Raw genomic sequence first — 26567 nt, 5'->3', positions numbered from 1 at the left:
GTGTGTGTGTGTGTGTGTGTGTGTGTGTGTGTGTGTGTGTGTGTGTGTGTGTGTGTGTGTGTGTGTGTGTGTGTGTGTGATGGACGCTGTAGAGTGTGGGTGGTGGATTAAATGAAGTGTGTATGAAGTTTGAGCTGAGGTGGAAAGCCAAAAGTTCTTTTTTCTTCCATCATGGTGTACCTTTATCTTGTCAGTCCATCTTGTGTGCTCTTCTCTTTCCCTTTGTTTCTCTGTTATGTGATTTATGACCTTTTTTCTCTCTCATACAGTCTTTCCCTGTTTTTCTCACACTGTGTGTTGGAATCATGACCGAGTCTTTAATTTGTCTGTCTCTGAACATTAGTTCTGTTTTGTCTAAAGCTTCACTTTGAGTTCAACGCCTCTTTTTTAATTCTGGCTTAAACTGTGCTGTGAGCCTGCAGTTTTTACAATGCTCTGCACATTAAGGGTGTGTTCAGACCAACATAAGCCCGTTCTTGTCAGTGACAGAGATCCTTGTATGAGAGAACAGATCTGGTAGTTCCAGGTTCAATCTTATTTCCCATATTCCGGATCAGAAAAATGGCTGACAAGGCAACAGATGAAAGCAGTTGGATAACCAATAGATTTGGTCAAGTATTTCTTTAACTAGATTATCTAATCCACAAGCATATTAAAATGGTAAATGGCGCTTTAACTAGTCTTGACAACCTCCAAAGCGCTTCACACTACAGTTAGTCTTTCACCCATTCACACCCTGACGGTGGTGAGCTATGTTAGTAGCTACAGCTGCCCTGGGGCAGACTGACAGAGGCGAGGCTGCCATACATCGGCGCTGCCGGGTCCTCTGACCACCGCCAGCAGACAACGACAGAGACAGTCCGTCCAGGGTATCGAACCGGCAACCCGCCAATTGCAAGATGAAATGCCTAACCTCTGTGCCCATCGCCCCTTTAAAAAAACAAAAACTCAACGTTTCATGTTAAAAGATACCTGTGTAAAATTAGGTTAGTAACAATTCAATTCAATTTATATAGCACAATTCACAACACTTCATTTCAAGGGACTTTACAATGTCAAATTCAATATAATCATACAGAACATAACAGTAGTTAAAATATTTGGTGTTAGTGTTTATAATTTCATTATTCAATGATGCAACTCCTGTGTAATAAATTTATATGCTATTGTGTACAATGTGTTGTCATTCAATAAAAAATCAGAAATTTACGAAACCACAGCAATCTTCTAAATGATTTTTCCCCCTTAGTACCAGTAACACACCTGAACCCAAACGTTGTGGCTGCCCACCTTTGTACATGTGTTTACAGACACTGCTTCCACAGGCTCTTGATCTGATCATGAATCCTTTACGCAGTCTCTTAGATGCTAATGCCCATTTGCACATGCTGTAGTTACTCTGAGGTGTTTGCGTGTACCATCATGCATATTGCATAGTTTTTCTCACATCGTTCTTTAAAGGGGCTGCTGTTTTTCCTCTATTTAACTTTTAAATTACATTTTGTCTGGATATGCTGTATATAAATCATTTTCTTTTTTGGCTTTCTGATAAGTTCATTCCCTTTCACTGTAGAATTAAATTTTAAAATAGGTTTATTAGTCATATGATTAATTTAGTGCATAACTCTGTGTCTTTGCCACTGGCATGCCTGAATTTACCCATTATGGGACAATAAGGGTATTTCTTATCTTATCTTATCTTATCTTATCTTATCTTATCTTATCTTATCTTATCTTATCACCATATTGCTGCCATCACAGCCTTGAGTCACTGAAGCAGATATACATTAAGATCTATAAAGGTCTGCCAAGGTACCTGGCACCAAGTCATCAGTAGCTGATCCAATAAATCTTAGATGTTGTGAAGTGGAGCCTCCATAGCTCAGAGTCGTTTGCTCAAAATGTACCACAGATGCTGGATTGCATTATGATTCGGAAAAATGGGGAGCGCAACTCAGGTCAACACTTTAAACTTGCTGTTTTGCTACTCTATCCATGTCTGGACATTCTGCAATGACACTGGGACAAAATAAAATGTGCACTATATAAAAATACATTATGGCTTTATATCAAACAGGTGTGTGTTCGAAGTTTGTGCTGTTTTGTACTAGGAAAACTTGCTTCTTTATAATATTTAAAGTAGATTTAAATATTAGAATATTTAACGTAGATTTAAGGATAGTTGACTTGACCAACCAAGAACTGTTCATGCTGGGGGTCACAATCTTGTGCTTATTTCCAAAGAAACTAATGTTATAAATTTTATAATTACCTGCTAGTTAACCAGTACTCCAGAACAGTTATTTACCAGTCAATCAACAGAGAAGACCATGCAAATAATCTACTAATTAAATTTTGTTGGAGACCCAGTCATTACTTATTGGCTGTTACTATTTAGTTATTAGTTAATGGCTGGGTATTTATAAGAATTAACAAGGAACAAAGACAGTAATAATAGCTAATACTGACACTAATTATCACCTGACATTGAACTCTGCGGTTAATCTTTGAATGGACTGCTGACCAATGACCATAGAGGTTACAGGAATGTAGAACCAAACCAAAACCAACTGCAGAGAAGCAGCATTCAGCTTCTATGCTCCATAAATCTGGACAAACTTCCAGAAAACCGCAAAAAAAGCCAAAACACCGAGTTCCTTTAAATAAAGACTAAAAACTCACCTGTTTAGAGCTGCATTTGACCCATAATAACAGGAACACTGACCAACAGATTTGATGTGTGTTGATGTTTTCACTTTGTTGCTGGTTTCACAACCAGTGACTGTTTGGACGTAAGTAAGTAATACTTATTAAAATATTGACCAAACATCAATAGGGGAAAATTTCAAAGTTTAATTCACTGATACTTTCTAAAATAAATACTAGTGACAATAATTCATGTTTAGGGTTGTGAAAAACTACAAAATAGCATAAAGACATTCTATTCTTTCACCTCTTCTGGGTTTAAAGATTTTTGAACACTATTATTAACACAATTGGTGCAGCAGTAGTCCCACATAACTTGAATGTAACTGTTGCCAATTCCTATTTTTTCAGAGTTAATAATTATTGCTGAACCATCACTTTATCATTACCTGGCCTTAGGGTAACCTTTTCCATCGACTCGTATTTCTTATAGTCTCATCTAAATTCCAGGTTGTGAGGCAACAAAACATGAAAAAGACCAAGGGGTCGTTTCTCTGTAACTGAACTTTTTGTTTTCGTTGGGTGTTCCTTTACTTAAAATAGAATCTACAGAACTGGAGCACACTGACTGTTGTCTACGGGGAATAAGACACTGACAGTTGTTGACATTCAAGGACACCCAGGAATAAACATCCAAACTTCCAAAGGATTCAGGTAATAATAGGAAATTTGTATATGTTCCAAAGGATTTTGAGAGACTACGACTAACTTGACTTGACCAAACAATAAAGAGACATTAAAGAAATGGAAAACTGGATGAATGTTTTAAGAAACTTCATTTTTCTTTTCGTTTTATTTCAGAAGAAAGTTTGGTTGCTGCTGCTCCTGGCTAACTTGTTGACTACTACGGAAACACATTGTAGTATTAAATCAGACATTTCAGGCTGGCAGAAAGTGTTTGGCCCTTATTTTATGCAACTGCACACACTCCCAGAATTCCTTGACTTAAGCACTGTTATGAAGTTATTTGGCAAGTTGTCTTGGCTACTGCTTTTTTATATCAACATGCACACATACACACACTTTGGAATTGACTGTTGGCAGGCAGATTTTTTTGTGGCCTTTTTTTTTTTTATTATTTATTTTTTTGTCTCAGGAATCTATGTGCACACGAACACACGGAGCACACATGCAGAGACACAATGGGCAATAATCTGCCTGTACACATGGGAGCATTGGCCAGACCAGGGATTTTCATCTTCAAAGAGCAGACCACCCATAGCAGTGACAGAACAATGATGGCCGTGCTCCGGAAGATTTCCTGTGGCTGTAGTTGGAGCCCACACACACACACACACACACCCACACGGACACGGACACGGACACACAATTTATAGGATCATAAACATGCCTGCAGGCTGCTATTGTAGCTATACGGCAGTTTAAATAAGTAAGCCAACAGGTAGAGTTGGTGGCACAACGTTTAAACACAGACAACACTTGATCTGGAATGTGTACAACTGACGGGTGGGCGTTCAACAATAGAGCAGGCAATGAAAAAAAGTGGACTGAAAAATAACGAAGAGAAACTAGAGAGACGAAGGGACCGAAAGAAGGGCTAATCTTTAGTAACGCCATGCAGCCAACTGCTATAAAAGTAAACTGAGTGATGTGGGTTATTCCGAGAAACGAAAAAGAGACTTGAGAGTAAAATGAGTGAGAATGCAGGGAGCTGACTCTACCAACAAGGCTGATAATCATCCGTACAGTGCCCGGCCTGCAGATCCTTAAATCCCCAGCAGTATGATAAGGGGAATAACCAGCACAGGTGCCCTGATTCACCTTATTGGGTGTGTGTAGTCTGCAGCAGGTGAACCATGCCCTCCAGCAGAGCTTCTCTATTCAGGGACAGGATTAACTCAAAGATCCCATACAACCATACCCACACCAGGATTGTGACCAGAGTTGCCAAGTCTGCTTATTATAAGCAAATTTTTTGTGCTTGTTTTAGACCGCAACTATAAACAAGAGCCGCCACGCACAAATGGCAATTTATTATCATTGCTAACCTTTATGCTGGGGAAGATTCTCAGTCATCCAGGTCGTGGTCATTCCAAAAAAAAGGACACTCTTTTGAGGACCAAAATGTCCACATTTTGGACAAAGAAGACAGATGGTTGGAAAGGGGAGTGAAGGAAGCCATCTACGTTAAAAGAGAAAAACCAACCTTAAACAGAGGAGGAGGCCTTATAGGTTCCAACTCTCAAAAACTTACAACACAGCTATAGAATTAATTCTATCCAATCATCACCTCAATGGGGTACCGCGCGCGAGCTATTTTTAGAAACACAACGTCACGATGACGTCACATCACGTGGTACGCAGTGGGGCAAACTCCGGAAACCCGCCGCTGTTTTGCTGTAAAAGAGACATGCGTTAGCCTAGGTTTTACTCGGTAAACGACTGCTTTTTCCAAATCTAAGACCATGGTTTTTAAACATTGTTGCTATGGAACGTGCAACAGCGACTCGAGTTACGCTGATCGGCCGCATATGAAGGATGTTTTCTTCAAGACTGCCAAGGAGAAACGTGTGCGCTTGGAACACCGGGGCGGTCGGCCTACACAACAGTTCAACCCGGAAAAAGTTACCAAATTCAAGTACATATGTAGCAAGCATTTTGTCGGAGGAAAGGGCCCAACCGAAGAACATCCTGACCCAATTCCAGCGACATCAAGTCAAGGTAAGAGTATTTTGGTGGCCGACATGTTAATAAAGTAGCGCCTGCTACCATGACAGCATATAGGCTATCATGGTAGCAGGCGCTAACATGATAGCCTGCTACCAGGATAGCTTACTCAAAAACATTTCAAATGAGACAAACATTAAACATATACCCATTCCTGGACGGTGATTGCAAACAACAACAAAAAAAAAAAAAAACGGCCGACGCTGCCATGATCGCCGCGCAGGAAAAAAAAACAAAGCTTACCGTTCATCAACTCGGCCCGTTTTCCAGTCTTTTTAAGCCATCGAACCTCAAGCCATCGTTTGAGCTGAACGTTGGTGTGTTCTTCGACAGTGCGACCAGTAAACCGTGTGCATGGGACATCGTCTTGGGAAAGTTTAACGGCTGTAAAGTCGGTCATATCGCTGGTTCTGTTGCGCTTGTAATAGCTGAGTTATCCGTGCGTTCTCTCCTGTATGCCCTACCTAAGCGGCAAAAGGGGCGTTGCTCTTGAGACGGTGACGTCACGTGCGCGGTACCCCATTCTCACCCTCATATTGGTGATCAAAACATTGTTCCTTTAAGCCAGGCCAATAACGACCCTGAGGACTCCTCGTTACAGAGGAGTGGACCAGTTTTGGTCCAATCGGCTGGCTTAATGGCTTTAACGACCGCCCATTACTAAGGGGTGGACCTGTTTCGGTTAATTTTGCATGTTATCTAAGCCATTACAAGGCCTTTGTTAGGCAGTAGTATAAAGCTTGGTACTCCACATTACTCCAGACTTTTTGAATTGACAAAGCTTCCTGGAGAGGAAGCGAAACGTCTTCAACTACGGAAAACAAGTCCAGTTCCTTTGTTTTTTACTTTTTTTGGAAGGAAAATTGCTAACCTTTAGTGTGTATCTGTATACTTCCATTTTCCTGTCACTGTACTGCTGTTAAATGGACTGAATTTGTATAGTGCTTTTCTAGTCATACTGAGCACTTTATCGTAAGGGATAAAGCACTTTGAGTGTGCCTATTTAACCCAATCGCACTCGTTAAGTCGCACACATTCCGACACCTATATGCAGATCTGTAGGAATTTTAACTGCCTTGCCAAGGTTCATCAACATGTGACAGGGGGATGCTGGAAGAGCACTGAATTGATTTTCCCACAGAGGGATAAATAAATAACAATAATAAATAAATAAATATACTATTCTATTCTTTTTTTCAGTGTAAACATAAATGTGATCCATCCACAAAATGTTTTACAGGGTAGGCATGGATCATGTTCATAAATAATATTTAAGATATACATTGCAGAAGCTTGAAAAATAATTGAATAATAAACTGTGATTCTCTTTATTAAAGAGAATACAGGGTGTTTAATGGTTGCTTTTGTTCACCAGCTTTATTGTTATTATGAAGTTTACTTATTTCAGATAAAGATTCAGTGCATCTGGCCTTTAAACATAAAGGGTATGATCGATACAATCTTAGAACGTTTTTGAGCCCTTTATGAGGTTTAAATCATTCAGATTATTATTTTTATTTATTTATTCTAATTTCCCCTTAAACTTTAACTAAATCATTCTACCCTCACGCTGTCTCAGCTGGGGAAAATTAAAAATGTTTTTTTCCTGGCCACAATCATCCACAGATATAACATATTGACATGTATCTATAACTTTGGAAAGAGAGATATTTTGCCCTTCCCCAAATTCCGTTCCGGGTAGCAACACACTCCATTACTTGGAACTTCGTCTTTTTTACGGCCATTTCCAAACCGCTTGTAGCACACGCAACGCATCATTTAAATGGGGAAGAGAGATTTGGTTGTGCATGTCTTATCCTGAGCAATGCAGCACTCCTTATTTCAAATCTTTCAAATCTTTCTAGGTATGTCTAAACTTTACTTTGCACAGAGAACATCAGTAGTTTTCCAAATTTTACCTAAATTTATCCAATGAATTAGACAACTTGTTATTAATTTAAAAAAAAGTATTGGATGTTGCTGCAGTAGACTAGTCTCATAATAATACAACACTTGCTTTATTAGTTATTAATCAAGACTGGTTTAAGGCAATACAGAACTGCTGGGTAAAGCATATCTTAATGGAAGACAGCCATCAACAATTATATCGTTTTACAACTCAACATGATTAACTCAGACAGAACCTCCTGTAGATTAATAAACTGCTGTGCTATTGCCAAAGGAATGCTGTCACCTGTAGTCGTGCTGCAGAGAATCCCTTCCAGAACGTCCACCATCACCTGGACCTCTTTGTGCTGCAACACGTCACACTTAATCTTTTATTAAACTGTATGTTATGGATAATTAGCAACACGAACGAACGTTCTAGAGCATGAAGGGTGACAAAAAGCTCTCAGCATGGGCGGCTGATGTGGTGTAGAACAGCTTCTTAAGCTTGTTCGCTTGTTGGAAGCAGCATTGTTGTTGCAGGCGTTGGTCGATCCATTTTTGAGAGGACAGATGATCTTGTAGTCACAGAGGTCTGGGCTGTGCTCCAGCGGAGGGGACATTTAAAGAGAGAATATTTCCAAAGCAGCATCAGTAATCTGGAAAAGTAAAAGATTTGGAGGCACAGCAGTCCGCTAATCACTTTTAGCCTAAATTGATCTGAAACAAAATGTGTGTATTGTTCCTGTTCCATTTGTAGGTACAGTCAATTTAATAGAAGCTACATAGTTTGACTAAAGGGAATGTTGACAGGGTCCTTCCCAATTATACACCAGGTTTCATGCGATGACAGGCAGAGAACCCAATGTTCAAGCCAGACATGGAGCTTGCATTGAAAGGTTTATTAAAATTAAAGATAAAGCCCTGATGCAGACATTCAGACAGATTAAAGGGTTTGGTAAATGCTCATAGTCATGAAAACAGTCCAGGTAAAGGTCCAGACAAACAGAGAAGCCAAGGAGGTGTCCAACAAGGGCAAGACGAGATGAGGAAAACCAGGAAAATAGAACAAGGACAGGGTCAGGCAAGGCAAGCAGGGAACGCTGGACTTCTACACACTCAGTGGCTTTCAAAAATCTGGCAACTGTGAAACTCCCATAAAGGAGCGGACACAGTTGAAAGCGGTCTGGCTAATTGTGTCACAATGGCAGAGATAGCGGGTGGGTGGTATCTTCTTAATTACTGCGGAGCCAGGGGAAAGCGAGGGAGAGTACAGACAGCCTAGCCAGAAACATGACACCAGGTTTCAGTTTCTAGAAACTCATGTTCATCTTGAACATATATTGAACAGGCATGAAGCTCCAAAATATCCATGGATTTCCCTGGGAGGTGGATAATACATATCCAGTGCAGAAATCATGAAAATAGACCAACACAACAATTACATTGATACTCCTACATTGATACTTTGTCAAGCGTTCACAGGCTAAATCCATTTTTTAGGTACATGGAATTGCTGACGTGCAACACCCTGGATCAGTACGCAATCTCAAAATTTTATTATTTTAATTTTAACCTATGATCTTATTTTGAGGAGAAGGCTTCACATTGTAGCCCTCTGAATTGTAACCTAATCAAAGCATCAACTGATAAGCTTTTCCTGCCCTGCTGTGTAAGCAGTTAGCAGGCCGGAGTCGCACTCCATATTGGAAATAAAAAGACAAATCAATTTACCTACTAAGGATGGCCGTCCATGAGAATGGCTACCTCAGTTCCTTCCCTCCATCCATCCATCCCTCCATCCATCCATCCATCCATCCATCCATCCATCCATCCATCCATCCATCCATCCATCCATCCATCCATCCATCCATCCATCCAAACTCCTCATAGTAAACACTATGTTTTAAAATCTATTTAAAAGGAATATACCAATATGTAAGACTGTGTAAGTAGTATGCTCTCCACATGCAGATTTTGTTCAGTTTGTGTTGTTGTTGAAAAGCCTCTAAAAAGATTTCAGGGAGAGAAATCAATGTTAAGGGCTGCAAACTCTAGAAAGGTGAAAAGTGTTTTCAACCCATACGCAGGAACTCTAAGGAACTCTAATATACACACATAAACATCAAATTTTATCTACTTAATAAAAGTTTGGACAATTATTTGATAAGACTTATCTCAACCACAAGACTAGTACTATGACACATTTCACAATTTTACAGACATTTGGAGGGAACATAATAATTTATAAATCAGACATTTAGCTAATCGGGAGCATTGTGACCAATGGTTTACATTTTGATTCATTTCACAGTGTTGTTTCCCATGAAGCCAAATTTTTACAGCAAATGTTTTTTTTTTTTAGATGTTTTAGACATAAAGGAATCAGAAAAATGGTTTATGGTATGTTGGCTTTGTGTGTCCATTTGCCTTCGGGGAAGTGCAGCCCCTTGTTTATGGGGGATTTTTTTTTTCTGTGTCTTTGTGACAGCTAAACAGAAGCCCTTTCTCCAAACAAATGGCAGTTATGTATGAAGAGGCGTCGGCCTGGGTCCAAACTGTAGAGACGGGTTCGCTTTGACAGCTTCTTTCATCTCGTTATTATTCCTCCTTCACACTCAAGGATTTTTGGGCTTCCCAAAGTATTTCTTTTGCCGTCTCCTTCCTCTCCCTCCCTCCCTCCCTCCATCCTTCCGATGGTACTGAGCAGTGATTGGCTGTTGTGACAGACTTGTCGCCTGGTTGTCAGCTTCTTCTGAAGCTCAGTTTAATTACTCCTTTTCACTAACGTGACATGTTCATGCACAGATGCATGCAAACTTGTGCACACATCGGGAAGTCAGTCACAAATAGGCCCAGTCACACACAAACCGGCGCGCTAAGCTGCACGCTCTGTTGTGCTGGCGGCAAGAATGGAAAAAAAGAACGGCGATTGAACTCTCTGCCAGCCAACTTACCTCACACGGCAGACCCCCAGATGTTTGTCAATGTTGACTCTCTGTTTCCTGAGTCGAGCTTTGAAAATGTCATTTTAAAAATCGCGAAGGCTCGGATACCGCTGAGCCTGATGAGCCGGGATCAATGTCACACCCCGCTGTGCCAAGCTCTGAATAGCCAATTAAAGCCATTGAAAAGGCGGAGAGGATGAAGGAGTGAGGGTTTGATTAGAGGAGGATGAAAGAAGACGGGGTAAAGATCCACCAGTGATTGCTGTAGCCCGTAAATGTTTAATATTCTGCATCGTAAGATGACAGTGATGGCCAATTCTGCTCTTCTTTCTTATCCTTCCTCTAGACAGAAAGATTTCTAGAGAGATGCCGTCAGCTTTTCTTGCATCGACAAAAGGCAGCAGCAGTGCACTGGGTTGAGACCTTGAATGATTGAGGAAATCTGAGACAGATGTACAGATTTACTAGGAATAGCAAGGAAAACAAGAAGAAAGCCTTGTCACATATGAATGCCAAAGCATCTGAGAGGGCTTCCATATGGTCCTCAGTTTCTTCCTCCTCATCGTAGCTTCCTTCTGTTCTCATTTTCTTCTTTGTCCTTTATCTCCTTTATTATTTTTCCTTACTTTTCTTCTATTTATGTATTTAGATGTATCCATTTCAATATATTTATCAATAAATATATATATATGTTCCCACCCACTGTTAAGTTGTTATTATTTTTTTATAATCAAATCTATTCCTCCTGTCATTGGTGTGTCTTACATTTTTATAACCTTTTTAACCCGCACCATCTGACTCTCTTTGGTCATTCACCCGTTTAATATTCCTCTCCTCCATACCAGGTACCCTGCCGTACGACATCAAGATTGTTATCGCTGGAAACCACGAGTTGACCTTCGATCAAGAATTCATGGCAGATCTCATCAAACAGGACTTCTACTACTTCCCCTCAGCCTCCAAGTTGAAGCCTGAGAACTATGAAAACGTCCAGTCGCTGCTCACCAACTGCATCTACCTGCAGGACTCTGAGGTGACCGTGCGGGGCTTCAGGATCTATGGTTCTCCATGGTGAGTCACTGCCGCTCTACAAGGAGCACCAGAGCTACTGACAACTGTGTCCTTTCAGTTCCAGAATGTACAGTGTCTTTCTTAGGAAGCGATTTGCCCACATTTAACTGAGGCATTACGCATTTAGTAAACTCTCTCTGTGTGAATTACTGCCAGAGCAGAGAGCTTTGGATTCTTGAAGACCAGGAGTATCAGTTATAAAACGTTCCGTGCAATCCATACTAAAAGTGTACAGTATGTCAAGAAAAAAGAAAATGGCGTAGGAAAAAAAAAATCAGATTTATGAAACCATGCGCACACACACCAGCACACAATTTTTCCTTTATAGATCAGAGCTGTACCTGAACGTTTACATACCAGGTTCTGCCTCAGGCTCCGCCCTCTACACACCCAGATTTAACCATAAATGGTCAAGGCAAAACACCCCATGAAGGTTAATGTGTATTAAAAATGGGTCAGCTGATCGTTTTTTATCATGGTGATGTTGCAACAACAGAGAAAAAAAACAACAAAAAATGTGAAAAAAAATCACAGAGTTGTGTAAATCAGAGGTAAAAGCACAGATGTTGCCCACATTAAAATAACTTGTTAAAAACCTAATTGATCGCAGTTTTAAACGTCGGATGACAGCCTCACACCATGTTGAACCTCCTGAGGCTGTGCATAGAGATTGCCAATCTGAGGAGGGAGTGAGACCACGAGGGATGAGAGGTCTACCCCCAGATTATAAAGACCCCCCCCCCCCCAAAAAAAAAAACAAAAAACAAAAAAAGCTGTTTAGGAAGCTGACAGGATGCAGACTCTGGATTAAGCGCGCACCTTCTCTGCGCTCTCTTTGGACCCAGAACCTGGGGGGTTGTGGCCACTGTCCCCTGTGGGTTGTAGCAGAATGCAATGCTCGGAGTCTAAAGCGGCATATTGGCCAATCATCATCATTGGTCAGAAAAGCTTTGGTTGTTAAAAAGCTGCTTGGCCTTCTAAGTCCTCCGTTTGCAGGTCTTCCAGCAGTGCCCATAGATCCACTGCGCAGCGTTACACACGAGTGTATTTGACTGTTTAAAGTAATTGTCACACACCTTGTCACAGTTTATCCGTTAATGTCGCCCTGGTGATCATCAGGGAGAAGAACGGGATGGCAGAAAACCCACATGCAATGTTGTGCGGACATTTATTTCAGATTTTAGATGGCTTATAGGCATTGTTTTATTAATTTGAAGGGTTTTCATGTATAGTTATGTATCACCATTGCTAGCATGAATTGTACAGCGGTTTTGAATGCTTCTGATGAAGTCGATCTATCTCTGATTTGGAGTGAAATAGAGCATCTGAGAGGAATCATCTAAGTAGTTTGGTTTCAACTCACTACTTTACCATCTGTGTTACCAATTCCCCCTTTCTCCAAAATGAGTATACGCATGGGTGAGGGTTACCATGAGGACCGCACATTTTCCCATCATATTTTTTTTAAAGACCCCAACTTTTGCATGAAAAGTGATGTACGCAAGTTTCAGGTCGCCTTTTGTGCCTACACAAGCTTTAGAAATGAGACCCCAGAGCTGTTTGCATTAAATAAATTACCTAATTTGTGTTTAATATCATATTATTGATTTTCTAAATGCAGAGAAAACCGTATGATTGAGCAATGTTCCAACCCTTATATTCACATGTAGAGTTTGCGAAAGAGAACCCAGATAATTTTGCGCTGTAAGTAAGAGAAGTCTCCATTAAACAACTCACTGTACATTTGGTTTCCTGAGAAATCTCTTCCCCAGTTGGCTGTGGTACTGAGAATGAGACGAAGGGTTGTGTTGACATGGGTGCTTGGAAGTACGTCCACAATCAGCATCTCACAGTAGAAACCAAAAGCCCTTTCTTCATTTAATAAGTTAAATTAAGACCATGTGTACAGACATGTTTTTCTTTTAAGTCTGATGCATTACAAGTAGGTAGAATAGAATATGTCTATGTAAGTTATCCGAGTCATGGCTACGTGAAACAGGCTTAAATTAGAGGCAACTGGACTTTTGCTCAGTTTTTCCTAAAAATGTTTTGACACAAGTCAGAGTTTTTTTTTTCCAATCCTGGCTGCTTGCACTTGAGCAACCTGCAGTTGGCGCACTGGATGGCCATCCTTCTAGAAGGATTCAATGCCAGATGCAAATCTGGCATTGAATCCTTCCCATCACTGTCCTGTGTCATTAGAGCCTATTGCTTGGTGTGAGTTAAGTACTTGGTAACCTTAGTCACGATGAGACTGCTGATGTAACCTTAAAGAGTAAAAACAGCAGCGCTCCAACTACAGGCTGCTCAAGTGCAATCAGCCAGAATTGACAAAGACTCCTGGATAGGAGTCAAAAATGTCAGAAAAACTGAGTGAAGGTCTGGTTGCCTCAGATTTAGACCTATTGGCTCTTAGAACAGAATAGATAGAATAGAAATACCTTTATTGTCTTACGATGGGGAAATTCGGGAATGACAGTGGCATAAACGTCTAATGGCACCAGTCTACAAAGCTCTGTATCCAGTGTCTCTACTCTGAGTCATCCTCATCTGTGATGAGATCTGCTATGGCAGAGTCTTCAGTGAACTTTGGAAGATCTTGGGGAGCTGATGGATAAGTCTGCAGTGTAGAGGGTGAACAGAAATAGTGCCATGAAAGTTCTCCATGGTACTGCAGACCAGCCTGTCAGAGACACAGCCCCATGCTCTCACATACTGCAGTGAGGTAGTCCAGTATCCCCTGGGACAGGTGTTGGTCCACTCCTGACCGTTCCAGCTTCTTCATCAGAGACTGTGGTTGGATGGTGTAGAAAGCAACGGAAAAATACTCCCAGGGTTTTCCAGATTGGGAAGAAGTAAAGATGGTGGAGGACCAACCTCTCGAAGGTTTTCATCAGATGCAATGTTAGTGCTCTTAGGCACCAGCATCGGGTTTTCCACAGCTGTGGTACTTTCTTCAACTTTAGACTGCTGTTGATAATGAGTCCGATGACGTTACACAGCTGATCTGCGCAGTACCTCAGGAACCTGGAGCCTTTGGTTTTTCACAGTATGTTCCTCATCTGGATTGCTGAGAAAGACAGGGCGGGGGGTGATTCATGGAGTCAACAAAAGCGTCCAAGATGAGAGTGTCTGCAGCATCATAGACTGGTTGAGGGAGGGGCGAGGGGCTGGTCAAACTTCAGAAAGTACTGACTCAACTTTTTTACCCCGCCCAAATGGAGGTGTATCCAGCTGTTTAGAAATGAATCGTACTATATGTCTGACCATACCGTTTGTGACCTGAAATTTTTTCAGAGTTCTCCAGAAATCACAGTTTTTTTTAGCTGATCCTCCATCTTCTTCCTTTAGCTGTTTTTGCCTTCTCTGATGTTTTTCCTCAGTGCAGTTCTCAGTGCTTCTTTACTTCTTGACCTGAAATCCCTCTTCTTTTCCTTGAGCAAAGCTTTTATGTTGCAGTTTATCCGGGCCTGTTGTTAGAGAGGCATCTGACTTTTATGAGGGGAACAGAAGAGTCCACGCTGATACTGACGTAGACTGTAACGCATTCTGTTTTTTCACCAATGTCCTCCTCGTTAGGATAGCAGAGTGATTCCACACAGAGAAGCTGAAGCCGTCTTTCAGGGCATTCTTCAGATCAGTGTACGGCACACAGGTCCTCTTCCAGGCCTTTCTAGGCCAGTGCAATCAGGAAACGTAATCCAAGGAGCCGAGTAGAGCGAGTGAAAACCGGCGGGCTTTTTGCTAATAAAAAGCCAAATTGGTTACACACTGTCCGTTCATCTTGTAACTAGTAAAAAAATACAAAAAAATATAATAGGCATAGAAATGTAATTTTTCTGGGTGAAACAGCAGAGGTTAAAATATTGGTGTGAACACCATCATTCAAAGATCATTGTTCGTAAAACATGAAGGCAAAGCTACATGTTGCATAACTAAGATTTATAAATCTTTTGTTTTTTAAATCTTCCCTACTAACCAGACATGCAATGACATTTAGATTACTTATTGTGTTAACGTTCTTTTGTAAGCAGGACTAAAATGTAAAAAAAGACAGAGCGACACCAAAATATCACTGTAATGCCATTTTATGGCGATCATACAGGGAATAAAACTGTTTTCTGCCTCCGTTACAGCACTTGTAACCCATTTCCATAACAATATTCTGTAGGCCACTGTTCTGTTCTTTTTCTTAGACTATGTAACACTGAGGCTTTGACAGTACACAGGTGGAAGGGATCCAATATTCATTTAGGAACAAAAGAGCAGTTTTATATGACATTTAGCAGGTCTTTGTCAGCACCGGCCTGAAACCTCAAAGACAACAAGAACAAAACAAATCTACTCTTTGCAGAGTTTTTTTTTTATTCAGTCATGTTAGAGGGTTTCACAAACATGAAACACTCTGTTTAAGGTCACACTCCAGTGTAGTTAAATCCAGAATTTCACTAGACCACTCCAGTAAATTCTCCTTTTTTGAGCCATTTGTGGGGGACTGGTGTGTTTCGGGTCATTTGCCCTGCTGCATAACCCAAATTCGCTTGAACTTAGCTGATGGTCTAAGATGGTCTAAGCTGATGGTCGGATGTTGTACCCAAGGATTTTCTGGTCCTGAGCACAATTTGTGGTTTCGTCAATTTGTGAAGGTCCTAATACAGCTTTCAAATTTAAAAGTCTCCGAGTTAGGCCTGGGTAAAATGTACCTCAGCTTTCAGGACTGACGTAAATCACAATTGGTTCAACTTAATAAACTTTTTTGGATCATCGCCATTATGGCAGTAAGAAAACTAAAAGCTTTTGGACTTCAGTGTATACCGCGTCTTACAGCAATCATAAAGAATGTAATGTTCAAAGGGTTTTAGGTTTTGTATATCACTGTTTAAGCTGTTCATAGAAAATATTGAGGATACATTAACAGTGTTTGAAAACCAAGTTCCTTTAAATCTGTTTATATATTTTTTATAGAAGTGTTCTGATAATTGAATGAAGTGTTTTAAAAAAAAAAAGAGGGGGTAGCTTTTACCACTGGCTTGGCTTGTATTTGGCTTTTCCCTCAGACCTGCTGTTTTTCACATAAACAACATGAACGTGTGAGTTTGGTCCTTTATCCTTGTGTGCATGTGTGTCTAATTGTGTGTCTGGGATAATTGGTTTGCGGTAATAGCAGGTTTCCCAAAGTGGTTGCTTAAGCTGCTGCAGCGAGCTGGTCTGGTCTGGGTAGCCATTCTGGGTAGAGGGTTGGGAGACAGAGCGAGGGGATAGAAACGGCGAAGGGGGGGGGGGGGGGGGGGGGTGTGTGTGTGTGAATGAAACACAGAGGGCATGGGAAGTCAGAACAGGTTTGAAGCATGGAAGATCTTCTGTTCACCAGCTGGTCCCGGTTGCTGATTGTGATGAGTTTTTGAAGTGTAAGTGTGTGTGTGTGTGTGTGTGTGTGTGTGTGTGTGTGTGTGTGTGTGTGTGTGTGTGTGTGTGTGTGTGTGTGTGTATAATAGCTTCAGGGTGTGGTCTAGCAGCACAAAGGTGCTCCAGCTGGAGGCTCAGTCAGCAACCCTCCCTATCACCCCCCCCCCCCCCCCACTCTTGTCTTTTTTCTTCTTCTTCTCACTTTAACACCTCCTAACAGCCCTGCTCAGCTGATGGGCGCTGCATGTTGCTGGAACATCACAATTTTTACATCAGTTTATTCTCCCAGGCTTGTGCTCCTATATGGCCATTATTTTAGCAGCACCCCCCCCCCCATCTTCCCTCCCTACCTGCAACAACACCCACCTCCACCTGCCTGAATGCCTGTTTGTCATATCTGTGTGACGGTGAGTCTGACATATAAAATATTGTATCTGTTTTGGTTTTTAAGAAAGTTAAAAACATGGTACAAATGTGCTGTCATTAACTGGTTCATGTGCTCGCTTCGGGGAAAAAGAGTGATGGGTTGAGATTTTTCCGTTTACCAACATGGAATCAAAGCCAAGAAGCTCGGAGCTCTGAATTAACAAAGAGATGCCCAATGAAGTCTGGACTAGGATGACCAGCGTCCCTGATTTCAGGGGACAGTCCCCATTTTGGACTACATGTCCCCAGCAAAAGCTGGCTTTGGAACTGTCCCTGACTGAGTTTTTTGTTGAGCGTGTCTCCCTCCCCCCCCCCCCCCCCCCTCCTGACAGCATCAGTGAACATTCATGTTCATACAGAAAAGGAAGCCAAGAACGTTGAGATTATCTTTTTTTTTTTACGCAGAATATGTATCTTAAAAAAACAGAACAAACTTGACACATTGTAAGCAATCTTCCAATCCCAGCTCTAGTGTTCATGAAAAAGAGATTTTTACTCAACTTCTTTAGCTATAATAAGAACGTCTTTACCTTTATTTACTCATTCAACGTCTATCTTCTTCATTTTATGTGTGAACATAATTTGTACAAATTAGTACTTTCATGCTAAGCTCGAATGCTACTTTTTGAAAGTATTTTTTAAACCTTAAATATCCCTCAGAAATGTATGTATATTTTCACTGAATCACATTATTCTTTCTCTGACTGGTCATGTGTCACAGATCTGGGGTCTTCAGTGTTTTAGGAATACGTCCTACTCATAATTTAGCAACTTAGATTCTCAGAAACATGGCTGGTCCTCAGCAAATGACATCTGAGTCATTAATAATAATGAGCTACATGGCAGGGACACACAGCTTCACACATTCATGGGTTCTCTCTTGTTTGAGAGCAAACGCAGAAATGAGTATGCATGTGTCATTCTGTGCAGTTAGCAGCCTGTTAAGCTCACAGCCGTGTCTGATGAGAAGGAGAGAAAAATCTTTTTCTTTGCAAGAAGGAATGTTCTTCCCTATCTGGATTTACATGAACATTTCAAAAATACATTAAAATTTCTCAGTCAAGAGCCACCTTCTAAAAAGTTGTTACTGTAGAAATGCAAAAGTTAAAATAAGAATTGGTCAACAAATGGAGTGATTTACTTTTAATGTTAAAATGGTTACAGCTATTTAAATCTAAGGCTAAAAACAGACAAGGCTCTGAACCTTTTCTGGTGTCCTTATAATACACATAACAGTGACTCGACATGTATTAACTGTTGCTCAGAAGGATCCAAATTCAAGTTTTTTAGTTTTTTTAGTTTTTTTTTTAGTTGAAAATATGCTCATACTTTCTACATTAAAAACAAACAATGCGTTTTCCTAAATCATCATCCAAGATGACAATTCACATGAGCAATAGTGGATTTTGAAACCAATTATTCTTGAAGAGGATAAAATATATAGCTGGACGATATAGAAAATAAGCATATCAATGAATTAGAAATCATATTGATCGATATCGATAATTATCTAAGAAATTAAAAATATGCATTTTAAATGCAGCCCTGGCCATTTTTTGCTGTTGCTTGATTACCTATTTTTAAATAAATGGATTCAAATAAAACCCTTTTTTCAACCAACTTTTTACGAAAACTGTAAGTGTTAAAAAAGAGAAAAAGAACATGTGCTCTTTCAACTCTCTGAACGCTGATGGAGCTTGCCTGGGTTTGTGATTGGTTAGGAGGATACAATGACTGTAGTATTAACCTACATGATAGGCTAAAATGCACTGTTTTTTTATTGAACTTTTTATTGACCTCTGTTTTTTACATTGAACCATACGTCTATCGATTAATATATATCGTTATTGAATTATAGTCCAGCCCTAGCTCCTCCTATTTAAGATTAACGGATGGTTCTATGTTAAGCAAATAGTGAAAAATAAATGTATTTTATACAGTTTGCACATACATAAAATGCTGGTTAAATTTGCATAACTGTTACTCGTATAACAACACAGAAACTCTTTCAGAACAACTCAGCCAAACTTATTCTAAAACAGTTTCACTACTTAACAGTTCAGATTTGGAAGCCTGGACAATCAGAAAAGCGTAAATACTTTGGCAAACCAATTTGTTGTTACAGAAAATGAGGAGGTAGAGGGTGTGGGGTTTGAAGGGGGCTTGGGCGTTCTGTTGTGACAGGTAAATATCTTAGCTGTGCTAAATTACTGTTTTAGTGGCTTAACATTGATTTAAAAGAGAGATTAGTTTGTGTGCTAACAACCACTCAGTTCAGGGCCATTATGAAAGTGAACTACTGCTAGTTGTATCATACAGGACATGACAGCTTGCATTAGGCTTCAACTTAAATGGAAAAGTAGTGTGAAGTGAAATGGTGTTCTCTTAGATTACCATTTTATTGTGTTGTATTGCATTACTTTTGCAATAAATAGTTACTCTGACTGGATAAAACACTTTCCAGTTTGCAGTTTGTATTGCTCAGGGAAAGATTAGGACCACAACCGACCATAAACCTATTGTAAAATGATTGATGTTTCCACGTAACAGGTACTAAAAATGTATTCTTTTGAACACGCTCATCAAAATCAACAGACTGAGCCACACAACTTCACACAGCAGCACTGCAGACACACAAACAGTCAGCATCTCTTTCTTTAGTCAAAAAGGCAGAGCATTAGGTATTGGTATTTTTTTATTTATTAGACAAACAGGAGAAGCTGACGGATGCCAGTATGTTTTGATTCTGCTGTGGAGTTGTTAAAGCTTGGTGCTTGCTGGAAAAGGTGTACATTTCCTGGTTCAACTCCCACACACTACCCCTTTGGGTCCCGAGCAAGACCCTAGTCCCAGAATGCTCCCGTTGCCCCACATAATGGCAGCAAACTGCTCCCTAAGGGATGGGTTAAATGCAGAGCACACATTTCATTGGAATCCATCTTCAAATAAAAAATAAATCCGATTTAAATTGAACCCTGCAGTGCTTTACTGTTTGATACAGACCTTTTAAAATGTCAAGAACACTGCTATGTTTCCAACACTGAAGGGGAAAAAAATGCTGAACGCTATAAACCAACATCGGCTGCATCCGAAAACATCTAATTAGTAAGGATTTTTCAGCCAAAGTCGGAGTGTGTCAACAATCGCCATGATAAGGAGGTAGGAGAAGGAGCCTGTGTGCTCCCTCTCACAGCTCCTTTAGCATAAGAACCTTGTGACGTCCCTTACTGGCTTTAAGGAGCTATAAGGAATCCCACAATCCTCTGCGTGACATGATGTATAAGCACATCCCACTACAGAAATTAAGGAAAATGTCCTGTGAGAAGTAAGCACAAACTTTTAACTTTTTCGGAAGACGGCATGCTCGAATTTGACTAGAATCATCCATGTGTGTTTTCATCTCCTATTGACGTATAAGTTAAAGGCTAGCCAAAATTTGAAGCTTCTCTACTCCCAACGATAGAGTACTTACTGTTAACCTCTTGAACGTTAAGGAACAGGAGCCCGCAGTAGGAGCTATAATTAGAACATTTCCTTGTTGGCAAAGTATTTTGGGACAATAAGTAGTGTATTAAACCCTTGTATGGTCAAGATATTGGTCTATGTTTGAATTTTTGTTTTTGTCTTTGAAAATGCTTCTTAAATCCTTAAAGGTGCATAGAGCAAGGTCCAGGATTTTTGCTGACGTCTGCCCCCTCTGGCAACAAGTTGAAATTACACCAGTCTCATGTACGCACATGGGAGAAGAGTTAAAGAAGCTAACTGTTAGGAATTCACAGTTTTTTTAGAGGTGCAATATAAGAAAGTTTTAAATATTATTTTGTCATTTAATATTGTATAGAAAAAAATATTTCATTTTGAATAGAAGTATTTCATATTGAGTCAAGAGTTATTTTTTTAGCGGGAAAAACATAGCTACCCTTTTAGTTGGTCAATAATGGCAGCAGTGGACTGGCCACTGTGTCTGTACTGGGAGCACTTGGAGTTTTTCCCGGCGGCCCGGATGGTGCTCTGGCCTGCTGGCCCGGGCTGGTCCACTCAGCGATCGCAAAGGTTCGGGTGTCTTAATAACAAACAATACATACCATTCGGGTATCTGGCAGTGTGAAACTCCTTCAGATTGCAGTTGCGAGAGGGAAGAGACAGACACCCCCCTCCTTTCATTATCTGAGGAGGCTGGCAACAACAGCGCTGTTAACAATGATTTTTTCTGACCCCTGCCTTACCATTTATTCATTTTCAAAAGAGCAACTTCTCGGCTTTTTTTCTGTTGTATTGGGGACTTCACGTGAAAACACCATCGTTCTCCAGTTAGTTGAGGTAACTGTGATTTCCTTTCCACTTCTGTAGTCAGTCTGACAGACAGCTGCTGTTACCTCGCCCTGACTGCAAACCCTGCTATGACTGCAGGTAGGTACAAGCTTCATAGCGGGGTTTGGGGGAAGCAGTGAGGCTGACTACCCAAGTGGAAGCTCCCTCAAGTCGCTAATAACAGGAAAAGAGGGCCAACTTTTCATTGCCAGGGCAGAACGGAGCTCCCTCCATTGCTTGAAAACTGTCCCGTTATTTACTCCGGTCATGTTCCTTCACCGATAAGACTCCAATTTTGCCCTTTGTCGCACTAGAGATTTTTATTTTACTCTTGTGTTGAGTCTGTGATGGGGTTGGAGATGAGCTTGTTGCTGGCCTTTTGTGGTCCATCTTTTAAAGCAGTCGGTGTTCTCTAATACCGCAGTGGCAGCGGAGACTAAGACAGTTCAAACTGTTTGAACGAGCATGCACGCGCTTGCCCAGAGGATTCGGCTTGAATCCCTCTCTTATTAACTGACTGTAGTGGCAACTGTGGTAAATAGAAGATAACTCATTTTATACATGTTGGACAATTCTACAGTCATATATGGAAAAGAAAATAAACTTGTGCAATGCACCTTTAAGCAAGAGGATTTGTCAGTAAAGTGATTAAGAAGCAAGTAGAGGCAAAATTGCCAATACATGTTCATATTCACATATACATAAAAGGAGAAATGGAAACAGTCCATTTGTTGATTGTGCATATGAGTGACTGGAGAGGCAGAACTGGAGATTCTGTTTTCCTTTTTAAATGAAAACAGCTCAGATGAACCGTTCCCCACTGCTCCACGTGAAATAATTAAGGATGGAGATGCAAAAGACTCCTTAATTAGATTTTTTAATTATTGAGGATTCACTTCTCCTTCTATAGTGACCCAATTAAAAAAGCTCATCAAAAACTAAAGAGATGAAGAGAGACTCTTTTTCTTCCATGTTCCTCCTCCTTTCTGTCTTGTCCCCTCCTCCTCCTTCTCCTTCTCCATCTCTTATTCCTCTGTGCTTTCATTTTTCATGAATGGACTACCTGCATTCTGTTAGATGGCTTGTCTGCACCAATGAGCAGGAAATGGAGTGGATTCTTGCCAGGTTTAATTAACTTGCTTGTTTTCATGGATATGGTAAAAGAAAAGGGTGGGGGTGGGGGTGGGGGTGGGGGTTTGGGGGGTAAAGGTGGCAGGAAAGCTTCCTTTAATCATAATGAGTCTAATGATGATGGTGACGACATCCACATAAAACTGTTTCTCTCACCTGGGCTTTTAGACTGCATTCCCAGAAAAATCAGTGATTCTGATTTAACTTGACACATTGAAACTTAGATGTCTTAGATGTTATTTATGATACCATAAATAACAGTTGTCCAGTTGTCCAATTTAACAAGCCTAATACATTTGTAAGCTTAACGTGACTGTGTTCTCACTTTTGTTCTAACGTTTTATTTATTGTCCTGTGGTATGTCCTATCCCCAGTTTTTCCAATGACGTTAGTGCATCAGTAGTTTCCATGGCAACTACATGGTCAATAAGTCTAAATCTGCTTCTCTGAAGGCTGCTGTATTTTTAAGATTGACTGATTAATTAATTGGTAAGGATATGTGTACATACATTATACTGCTACTGTTACTATCTTTTAAATGTGCTGCAGCCATTTTGGATTTTGTAGTCTGGTTTTCTGAGAAACCTCCAACTTGCCGATCTGCAATTCCAGGTTCTGGGGACATGGGCTATCTATTTAGTTTTGGATCTTTGAAAATTGTACTTCTGAGTATAAATCGAACTAACAGGAATGTGTTGCATGTGTATTATGTGCTCACATGTTGCAGCAGCGCTCTTCAAGATTAATTTAACTCTGAGAGCTCTGAGGGTTTTTAAAAACATGCACTTAAGAGGAAGATTGCACCTGCACTTGCCTTTGGTTTTACTCCTTTGTTCATCAAACTGGAAAATCTTCTGCACAGCCAAAACCTTTTAACCTATGACATTAGATGTCTTTTTTTTTAGCATCCTTTTTTTGTCTTTACATCTGGGTTGGCACTTATTATATATCTTCTTTATCTCATTAACAAAGATATTGGAATTACACATTGCATTTTTCTTTGATATCTCATTAACAGTGTTAAAATACAATAGAGATACCTTCCCACTGTGGAGAAATTCGGAGGTGACAATTGCAACAACAAGTAGACAGAAGACACTGGATTTATACATCACAAGATTAATTATTATAAAAATAAAATGCAGAATTTAAATTTAAGCTGCAAAGCAGAGGAGAAAGACTTATCTAAAAGGGGAGAAAAAAAGTTTTCCGTTTGCACAAAGTCTTTGTTGCTGGGACTTTATTTTCACTATTCAGGTGACTTTTACAAAGTCATTGTAATGCACAAGAATTGTAATAAAGACTTTTTGCATAAGTATGGTCTAATTGAAGTAGCTTGAATGTTGTCATATAACAGGCAGTCATTTCAACAGTTTCTGTAAAGAGAATAAATTATAGAAATAATAAAAGGAGGATTAAAAGACAATTTTAATTTTCAGAAAAACTGAAACATATAGCGATGTAGATTAAATGCAGGTCCCATGTTACTCTGACCCCTCTGCAGGGCTGCTGGATCTTCATCCACAACGGATGTAGGAGGTGTAGGGGGAGCAGCCGTACTGCTAACTGTTGGTTCATTCTCCCATCTCCTGGTCCTCAGTTGAAATCTCTGCAGCTCTCTCCTCCGTTTGTTCAAGATGTAAAATTAGGTTATGAAATCTCACAGTTAATCCCCTATGATTGAGATGATTTATGATTTAAACTCCAGAGAGCATCCAAGAGAGCGTCTGCTTATAGCTGATAGTTGCCCTCAGCTAGCTAGGCTAACGCTAGCAGTCATCTAAAAGCTCTGTGTAAAACAGAAGAACATGCTTTGATTCAAACTTACTAGTCTAAAAAGTACGTAAAGGCACCAACTTGTGTTGAAAAATAGTGTTGAAAGTGATGTTTGGTCATCTCATGGACTGCTTTCCAGGCTATTCTCTATCTACCAGTTAGCTAATAGATGACAGATCCGAGGTCCTTCACTTTGCTTCAATGTTGGACCAAAGTAAAAAAAAACTCACTACATCGTTGTTTTCCTGAAGTGATTTTGTGACCATGTGTAAATGACACAGCACATTTCCACCATGTTTAACTTGTTACAACAAAAAAAGAGAACACAACAGCAGCGTCATGCTTGGAGGCAAGTGTAAACAAACTATTCAGATATGAACTGCAATGCACTGCAGTTTTTCATGAATAAAACTGAAAAGAGCTCAGTGGAATGAGGAGTAGGCACAAGAAGGTTGTCGGATCCAAACTTCGAAGTTACTCACAAAATGTGTTTTATGGTTTATAAATCATGCTTTACACATACAAGTACCCAAAGCTATACTGTACACAAACAGGTTTACACTGATTACAAATCCAGTGTAACACCAACCCAGTCTCATTGAAAAACGTGTAATACCCACGTTGGTCCATAGGGGAGACATAGTATTTTTACAATTAGGCTCTTCAATGCGTGTCAGGCTTACATTAATGAATGTGGCCTATTCATTTACATTGGCTTGCAACCAGGTCATGTGACTATCAAGTTTTCCTCAGCAAAAAAAGAACATGGCCGCCCTTGCTTGTGGAAAAGTAAACATTCAAGCAAAACAACTGCGTTTTATGCATTTTGATTACTTTTCTAGCAAGAAGTATACCTAATATTTTCATAATCTTTGTTCAGGGAAGGTAGATAACCTTTCCTTTCTTAGTTTGACCGAAGATTTTTTGTCAGAAAGATGTGAGGAAGCGATGTTTTCTACCTAATTCACAGAGTGTCACTGAGATTCCGGTACACTTGACACATTTAATCAAAACATCTGCTGTTGTATATGTCAGTGTGTCATTCCACTACTTTCCTCTTGTTCACAATGTGTTTTGTTGTGATTTTCTATGTTGACTGATTTAGTTATATAAAGAGAATAACAGTTTTTTTTTTTTTTTTTTACCATTGCTTAAGCACAATTTTAAAAACAGGACTCAGATTTTCAACACACAATTAGCACAACCACACACAGAATATGCAGAACACCTCAAAGCATGTCCAAAATGAAGCGCTCTTGTAAAAACTATATACACATTCATAAAAAACATATTTTGTTAATATGTGAAACACAAATGTCATTAGGGTAAATTCTGTTCGAACCAGTTACACACTGCTGTGTTTAACTTAAAACACGCTGAACAATTCTGTCTCTGAGTGATTAGATAACTGTAAGTGAAGTCCACAGATAAAGTGGAAATATACAACATTGTAAATTCACCAAACACAACACAAAATCAAGACTGTTGAAAATATTATTTCTCTTCATATAACCAAAACATGTCCCAACACTGTAAGCCCAGAAAATAGACAAATATAAAAATACTGTACAACTCCTATAGGTTACAGTAAACGTACTGTTAAGTAAAAGAAGAAAACATAAATAAATGTGTACAGTAAATACTACACATCTCTTCGCCTAGCTGGATCTGGCCAGAGAATTTCGTCAACACCACAGGCAATATCTTCATTGGCAAGACAAATTGTACAGGAAACTGGGTAACATTTAGACTCAGATTGAGTGTTTTATGTTATCTGTTTTTGAGTAAATTTTACTCAATTTGAGTAAATTTGAATCAGACAAATTTACTGTTGTAAAAACCGTCTTGAATGATGGCTCCATCATTGCACAGCTAACATTTGACAAATTTGGAAAAAGGAGGATGTTCTCCTCCTGTTTCAGGTCTTCCTCTACCTCCTGCTCGCCCTTCACGGATTCACTCTCTTACCCTCACTCTTCTTCCTCTGACTTCTTCCAATTAGGGTGAAAGCAGGTGAACTCACCTGCTGCCTTTTTGTAGTGCTTCAACCTGATTGGTGTGTCTACAGCAAAGCAATCATGTGTTTGCACACACATCAGCTGGCTCATCAGTGTGGTGATCTGTCAGCCATTGCTTTGGAATTCCAAGGAAGAGACACCATGATATACTTCTGTGTCTAACGTAGACAAAGTGTGTTTAGTGTTATGCAAATCACTG

General features: G+C 40.0%; 1 protein-coding gene across 1 annotated transcript in view; it reads left to right on the top strand.

The window, feature by feature from the left end:
• Positions 1-26567, top strand: part of mpped1 (metallophosphoesterase domain containing 1) — a 116504-nt gene that overhangs the window by 42039 nt on the left and 47898 nt on the right. The window contains exon 4 of the mRNA XM_012876772.3: positions 11075-11300. Coding sequence (XP_012732226.1) covers positions 11075-11300 — 226 coding nt within the window. The remainder of the gene's footprint in view (positions 1-11074; positions 11301-26567) is intronic.

This window comes from Fundulus heteroclitus, chromosome 17 (assembly GCF_011125445.2).
Source record: "Fundulus heteroclitus isolate FHET01 chromosome 17, MU-UCD_Fhet_4.1, whole genome shotgun sequence".
Classification (NCBI taxonomy): Eukaryota; Metazoa; Chordata; class Actinopteri; order Cyprinodontiformes; family Fundulidae; genus Fundulus; species Fundulus heteroclitus.
The sequence above is the reverse complement of the archived record's forward strand: the minus strand, read 5'-3'. Positions and strand labels throughout refer to the sequence as shown.